The following is an 8,268-nucleotide window of genomic DNA, read 5'->3' as shown; positions in this document are numbered from 1 at the left end:
GTTTGTAAATTCTGTTCCACGATCTGTGTGCAAAAGCTTGGGTGTCCCAATTCTTTTAAAGGCAAGTTTAAAAGCTCGAATAACCTCGGGAGATTGTTTATTACGAATAGGTACAATGGCAAGAAGCCGAGAGAAAGCATCTATACAAAAGAGCAAATAGCGAAAACCATCGTTCTGGTTCTTTAGACTTTGCAAATCCTTTAGGTCAGCCTGGAATAGTTCGCGAAGTCCAAGTGCAATGGTTTTTCGAAACTTCATGGGTCGCTTGTATTCCTTATGCAAATTGTACACATCACTTGTCTCCAGAAATTTAGTGACTTTGTCCTTCTTTTCGCCAATGGCTCGAGCAAGTCTCTGCACTCCACTAAAGCTGCCGACATGTTGCGGGTCATAGTAGGCTGCCATTAGTACTTCTTCCTACTGCAAACTCTAAGAGCATCGAGTGATAGATAAGCGTTGATTGTAGCTGAAACGTCTCCTCTCATCCAGGGAGGTTGCCTGTTGTGAAGTTCGTACTTCAAAAGCTCAACAATAGATGAGTGTGGCACCACCTTTCCGTGACAGATAACTCTTCCGTACTCGTCGTAAGCCAGAACCGTTGTCATCAGCTGAAGCATAGCTAATACCTTTTTATGATGTCTTGGAGGGAAGTGTGACAGTATTTTTTCTTCTTCGAAGTGGCCTCTCTCCTCGGAGTTCAGTACGGTGTCCATGTGAGCTGTCGTGCGCGCTTCGCGGCTCGTGTGAGCGGTGGTGACGCACGTCGAGGTGTGGAAGCTTCACTTACGGAATGAGCTGAAGGAGTGGCCAGAGTTTTCTCTGCCGTATGTTTTTGAAGACGAGATGGGTGCACAATAAGTGCTGGTAAGTTTAGCTTGACCAATAGTGGCAAAATCTGATCAAAATAGGGTGGTCTTTGAACATTTCTTGCTTTCGTCACGAGATAGTATACGAGGTCAATTATATTAGTATTGTCTACTCGCTCACCGTCGACAATTATCTGAAATGTTTTCCTATCCCATGAGATCGTTGGTTCCAGAAGACGTAATAGGTTTTCTGATCTGATTTTATAGCCACTGCTCATGAAATCAACGACAGTATTACTTTTTTCCTCGGTCTGTGTTTCCTCTTCTGTCGCTGTTGTTGAACCCAGTGTAGGTGTGCTCTCACTCACAGTGGGATGTAGCAAGGAGTGAAGATATTGGATTATCTCTTTTGCTTTGATATCGTCTGGTTCATTTTTCTTCAATATCTGTGGGATGGGGGTTTCCCGGTAAGGCACAAGCTCGTATTTCTGCATCGACTACACTCCGATTGCTTTTGCTATCGCCCTTCCACCTAAAGTCGAGAGGAGACCCAGCAAAGGTGGCAAAAGGAACTGTACAAAACCACCAGATTGTTGCAATACCTTTCGAAATTTCTTCACTCCTGTAGCGTCTCGTTTTGCCAAAAAGCGGATAGGTGTTGCATAAGGTTGCAACTGATTTCTCACTCTTGGAGCTACCTTAATGTTTCCTTTACAAAGATTCATACAAATCTCTCGAATAGCAGTTAGTTGCTCTCTCGTAGCATGTTCCAGGAGAAAATAACGTTGCTCCGGCAACTTTGCATCAGCAAGCAACTGAAGAAAATGAATATTCTTCTTGACACGTTTCATGTCTTATATACTATTTGTCGCTGGTCGTCTGGAAATATATTAGTCCACACTCTAAATTGGTCTGAACAGTTTTGGGATAGGTCAATTACAAGGTATGAATATGGTTTCTTGCAAGCATCTTTATATATACTTGGCAGTAGTTCACTTTTCTTTCGACCAAACAGTTGTCGTGAAAGTATTTGCATTTGGTCCGCAGTGCGGGCGGAACGACATAAAATTAAGGCACTGCTGTTAAACTGAATGCATCTATACAGAGGATCATTAATAAATAAATATTGTGTTATGAAAATAGCTGAACAGTTGAGGTGGTGACAGCCAGCTACATAAAAATTGCAGATTTCTTTGAGCCTTTGTTTGTCGGCTAAGCAATCATCAAATATAATTAAAGAATTTCTTACAGTATCAAGATTAGTAGGAATATCCTGACTGAAGGTCACCTCTGGAAAATTATCGAAGATTGGTTGTTTGTACAAGTATATGTACAATATATGATCAAATGGTTTGTCGAAGACAGCAGCTCTATGTTTAATTAGACGTGTAACAAGTGTCGTCTTTCCACTCTGGCTTTGACCTGATATGGTCATTGAGACCGGAGTGGTAAACCTATAAGGTCCAACCTCAGCCATCTTTTGCAAACGAATGAAGCATGCTATGAAATCACAACATTACATAAAGGAAGGTTACAGCAAAGACGAGCCTGTACATCACTCTCAGATTGGCTAAACTGAAATACAGACATTCAAGGTTGTAGACATTCAAGGTTGCGCACAGCCGTGTTAGTTATCAGACCAGGAGCATTCTATAATGGAAGGTTACAACAACAAGCAAAGACAAGTCTGTGCTCTAAGCTTGCCCAAAGTCGAAGTACACACGTTCAAGGTTGTAGACATTCAAGGTTGTGCACGCAGGTATGTTAGTTACCTGACCAATGAAGTTAGATAGGACACACTGAAACATGTCTTCACGTATAACGTTGCGAGGATGTAGACGTTCAAGGCTGTGCACACATGTTAGAGAGCTGCATGCAATCGCTATATAAGAGCGGACATAGAGAGTGGTTCTTCATTCAGAACGTCAGACTGAGGAGGTGTGTTACATATTCCTGTGGAAGATGTAAGAGTTTACAAATCTATTCTTCTCTTTCAGTTCATTCTATACAGCAAGAGGAGAAAGCAAATTGTCATCATAACAGCGAAGCCTCCATAACACAAGTAAGCTATGTCATCCGTCATGGAAAAGTTGGATAAACTGAAAAAATGTGGTGACGGTGAAATTCAGAAAATGAGCAACATACCCAAAAACGAAAAGTTCGAAGTGCTGGACATTCAGAAAATTGACACTATGTATGGCGAGGCAGTATACGTGGAGCTCCGCATGGAAAACGACAAGCCAGTGAAAGTGTATCTACCTGGACGCTTCAAAAAATTTTCGGAGGAAGAGCTAGAGGAAATGCGACTGCTTCCAAATCTCAAAATGGAGAAGAAAGAACGGTTTACCAAAGATGGTAAAAAAGTCATTTCGCCAGATATTATCTTCACCAATTCGAAGAGAAAGTGATGAGATATGGTTATGTGTCACTTATGCTCCCAGCACGAACGGCAGTATTATGCAACAGCATTAGGTCTTCAGATTCACTTGGCAAATGTTCACAATCTTCAAGCCCCCTGCATTCCTTTTTGTGAGACTTTGTGCACACTGCGAAACTATACTAATCGGTTCGAGCTACATTTACACGACAGGGACGTTAGCGGACATGATGTTACAACCTTTTTTCACAAGTACAGATAGTACATTGCTGATGCCTTACGACACTTTGGTTTCCCACTGCGCTATTTTGTATTGCTTAAAGTGGAACTTGGTCGTCACACGCCAGACGATGAGTTACAGCTCGAAATTAGTTTCGTGCCTTCCAAAGTAGTGACAGTATGGTCAGAGGCAGATATCGAACCTTCTATCACTCAAGTGACTGCTGAAATAGCACAAAATTTGGAAAACCTCGAAGTAGAAGGTCCAGTTTTTTTTCTCTTTCGCATTCATGCCTGTATCATGAACATTGGACGTTTGATGCCTCAACTGATTGGATGTGCCCAGTTTGAGTTACCGCAAGAATTGAAGCATAAGTTTCGTTCTCTGTTGTGTGTGGACTTCGGTTTGCATGAAGATGAGCAGAACAAGTGTTTTGCCTTCTCTGTAATAGCTGCACTGCATCCTGCTACTGGTTATCGCAGGCGTAGGGCATCTTCATACAGACCATATATTTCTGAGTATGTTTTTCCGAAAACATTCCCGGTAGCTTTCCCAAAAGAGGTTGAAGCATTCGAAAAAAATAATGGTATCAGTATCAATGTGTACGCCTACGAAAGCGAAGACAAATCTCTGTACCCCATCAAGGTTGTCGATGACGAGCGTGAGAAACATGTGGATCTGTTGCAAATCGACTCTCATTTTCTGCTTATCACAAATTTTAATGAATTATTTCAACCTAGCGGACGGTTCCATTGCAAGAGGTGTATGATGGGCTTCTCATCAGACAGAATCCTCAGTGATCATTTAAAGATGTGTTTGCATCAGAAGGTTGCTAAGACAATTTACCCTAAGAAGGGAGAGACGGTAGCATTTGCCGGGGAACATCTCATGTCGGAAGTTCCTTTCTACTGTGTATATGATTTTGAAAGTGTTTTGTCACCTTGTTTGGAGGAAACAAACGTGTATGAGGATCACTGTCCTTCCTCATTTTGCCTTTTGGTTATACGTGCATCCGACTCACACGTGTTGCAAAAGCATCTTTTCCGTGGTCCTAATTGTGTCACAGTATTTATGGAGCTGCTGCGGAAATTGCATGACGAAATTTTAGGATGGATACATGCTTTTGCACCTCTAGAAATGACCGAAGAGAATGAGCATCAACATACAGCAGCCACTCATTGTAATATCTGCAAAGAATCCTTTGCTAAAAGACAAAAAGTTCGAGACCATGACCATGTAAGCGGAGAATTTCGACAAACACTATGTCAGACGTGTAACCTGAAACTGAGAGTGCCACCCAAGATTCCAATCATAGCACATAATGCTAACTATGACATGAGTTTTCTCCTGTCTCATTTACATCTCCTTAAGAAGTCAGACATCAACGTGATTGCCACCAGCTGTCAAAAATTTAAAGCAATTGACATCGGCTCTTATCGATTCTTGGACAGTTTGAGTTTTCTGAACGCAAGCCTTGAAACACTGGTGAAAAATCTACGTGATAAAGGTGAATCCAACTTTCAATGCCTTCGCCAGTTTTTTCCAAATGAGGAACACTTTCAGCTGGTTCTTCGTAAGGGGGTCTTCTGTTATAACTTTGTCACCAGTTTTGAAGCCTATGATGAGCCTTCGCTACCACCTCGAGATAAGTTCTTTAACGTTTTGAATGGAACCGAAGTAAGTGAACAAGACTACAACCACGCGCAGAATGTGTATGAAAAATTTCGGCTCAAGAGTCTTGGAGAGTATTCGGACTTATACCTTCTGACAGACACACTGCTTTTAGCAGATGTGTTTCAGAACTTTCGAAAGTGGACACTCGATGTGCACAAGATTGAACCATTTCATTTTGTATCCCTTCCAGGATTAAGCATGTCTTGTGCACTAAAAATGAGTCAGGTAGAACTAGAACTAATTAACGACCCCAACGCGTACCTGCTCATCGAGAATGGCTTACGAGGAGGTGTCACACAGTGCTCCCTGAGAAAAGCAACTGCGAATGTGCCAGGAACAGAACAGTTTGATCCCGAAAAAGAAAAAAAAATAATTAACTACATTGATGTAAATGGCCTGTATGGAGCAGTCATGAGAGAACCATTGCCTTACGGAGGATTTGAGTGGCTCACTGAGGAGGAAATTGTTAACTTGGATATAGCTCAGATACGAGATTATACCCCTGTGGGTTACTTTCTTGAGGTAGACCTAGTGTATGACCGAGCAACTCATGAACGCCACAGAGATCTTCCCGTTGCCCCTGAAAAAATGTCCGTTCGTTATGAGCTATTGTCAGACTATCAGAAGGCGCTCATGAAGAAGTTCAATCTTCCACAGAAAGCTACCGAAGCAAAACTGTTGCTAACATTATTTGATAAAGAGAGGTACTTTCTCTACTATCGCAATTTGCAACTGTATCTGCAATTGGGGTTGCGTCTCACTAAAGTTCACAGGGTTCTCAAGTTCAATCAAAAGCCCTTTCTGCGATCCTATGTCGACTTCAATCACGAACTTCAGAAGCGAGCTACAAACGCATTTGAGAAACAGCAATCAAAGCTAATGATTAATAGTGTATAGGGCAGGACATGTATGCAAGTCAGGAAATTCGTAAATTGTCGCCTCACAGTAACAGATGAGCAAGTGTTGAAGCTTCTACGTAAACCAAACTTGAAACAGTTCCGGCCTCTGAGCTCTCACGTCATCTTGTTCCAATTTAGTCAGTCTGTTCTTCGCATGAAGCAACCGCTGTACCTGGGCTTCACAATATTGGAATTGTCTAAGCTGAAGATGTTTGATTTTTATCATAACCATCTTCTCCGTGTAGCCCCTGATACACGACTGCTATACATAGACACTGATTCTTACATTGTGATGCTGAGTGACGATAAAGTACTCCACGAACTAGCTGACGAGCATCGAGACAACTCTGGATATGACCCTGATCACCCACTCTATTCGACAAAAAACAGGATGGTACTAGGAAAGTTTAAAAATGAGCTTCCTCGTGATCACATTCTTGGCTTCTGTTGTCTGAAGCCAAAGCTGTACGCCCTCGATCTGTGCAGCAAAAAGCAGTACAATCGCGCTAAGGGTGTTAAACAATGTGAAGCACAAAAACTCCACTTCTCTATGTACACGAATGCTCTCGAGCAGGGCACAATGCATAAAGTTAAACAGAACCTCATTGTGCACAAGGACAATGTCAACAAAAGTGTGTCAGTGACAAAAATAGCCCTCAATCCACTGGATACGAAACGCTTCATTTGTGATGATGGAATTGACACGCTACCTTTTGGCTATGGTTGAATTGTTTTAATGTGTACGGATTGGTCTCTCTAATGAAGCGATGGTGTTGGGGTGTGCACTGTCACGAGGTTTCATTACAGAGTTGGCATACAGGAGTAGGAGGGAACTCATCTGTTATCACCCCCGCAACAGATGTTGCCCTTCTATTCCTGGTCCCACAGAAAAAAATTGTAATAAAGATGTTACATCCATATAGCTATGGTTTGTCATATATTAGAACGATGTCATGTTAGAACCATGAACTAAAGCTATTGCATTATTCCACATCTATGGTTGTCAGTGTGGGATTACTTACAACTGTGAGTTAGGAGCTAGAGGATATTTGTTAGTCACGAGTGATGACTAAGCTAAGACCTGGTCTGATGAATTTCATGTCTTCCAGAAGTAATGTGTAGCTCTTGATGTTAGTGAAAGAGACAGTTTGCTTTCCCATATTGCTGCATGCATTTGCGATGGAAATAACAACTGACTTTGTCTGCAAGTCACTGTTTGTAAATGGACCGTCTCAGACGAATTTGATTATATGTGCATGAAATAACCTGTTTTCTAAGAATTTGATTATAAGAGTATGTGATAACCAGTTTCTAATAGCATGTATGTAATCTATAACAACATCTTTGTTTGCAAGTCAGTGTTTGCAAATAGCCTGTCTCAGATGAGAGTCACTGTTTGTAAATCATCCGTGTCAGAAAATTTTTGATTATACAGTCAAACTCCTTTACAACGAAACTCAGGGGACAGCAAAAAAAATTCGCAGTAAAGGTATTTTCGTTAAAAAGGATGTCCATTATTGGACCTATAGGGCTCCAGCAGGACCGCAAAAAAATTTGCTGTAGTGGTATTTTCGTTAAAAAGGTGTTCGCTATAAAGGAGTTTGACTGTATGTGTATGAAATAACCAGTTTCTAATGGCATGTATGTAATCATCAACAATGTCTTTGTTTGCAAGTCACTGTTTGTAAATAGCCTATCTCAGATGAGATTTTTTTATTACCAATGATTCATTATATAGTGTGCAAATTAAGTTGACAAATAAAGCTCTTTTCAGGCAAACTGAAATTTTATTGAATGCTCATAGTACACTACAGCATGACATATCCTCTGTTTTTCTTGGGAAATTGTTTCGAACAAGTGTTTCTATCAATCTGTCATTGTGTCTGAAGTTGGTTGGTGAAAACTTCTGAGTGCACTCTTGAAGAGAGAAACCACAGGCTAGAAGACTACCTACATACAAGCAGTACAGTCCACATGTAGCAGATCCATATCCCTGAAGTCGTTTTGCATTGTAGTGAAAGGAAGATGTTGGGTGAATAAACTGGTAGATTTCTTTGCAAACTGGTCGTATGCCGTAGCTGTCGAAATAAGAAATGCTGTTGTTCTTAGAGATGTAACATAAGGTCCAGTGTTCTCCAGGAGAGGATCTAGGAGCTGTGTTTACAGCATACAGCCCTGGTTCAGCTTTTTGACTTGCAATTTCATTGCATGCAAATGTTCCACGAAACAGTGGCCTTGTGCAGTGATTTCGAGCAAAGGCTGCATAAAATTCCCATTCCTCCATTTTTTTTC

The 8,268-nt window shown here is 41.2% G+C and overlaps 1 protein-coding gene across 1 annotated transcript; it reads left to right on the top strand.

Annotated features, from left to right (window-relative positions):
- The first annotated feature begins 4,540 nt into the window (after window positions 1-4,540).
- LOC135399822 (uncharacterized) lies at window positions 4,541-5,974 on the top strand. The gene has a single exon (XM_064631562.1). The coding sequence runs from the start codon at window positions 4,541-4,543 to the stop codon at window positions 5,972-5,974; it is 1,434 nt and encodes a 477-aa protein (XP_064487632.1).
- Window positions 5,975-8,268: the final 2,294 nt, after the last annotated feature.

The sequence above is a fragment of the Ornithodoros turicata genome, chromosome 7 (assembly GCF_037126465.1).
Source record: "Ornithodoros turicata isolate Travis chromosome 7, ASM3712646v1, whole genome shotgun sequence".
Taxonomy (NCBI): Eukaryota; Metazoa; Arthropoda; class Arachnida; order Ixodida; family Argasidae; genus Ornithodoros; species Ornithodoros turicata.
Note: the sequence above shows the minus strand (reverse complement) of the source record. Positions and strands in the feature narration are given on the sequence as shown.

Excerpts from the sequence above, each read along its gene's own strand:
- LOC135399822 (XM_064631562.1), top strand. The coding sequence starts at position 4,541 with ATGACCGAAGAGAATGAGCATCAACATACAGCAGCCACTCATTGTAAT.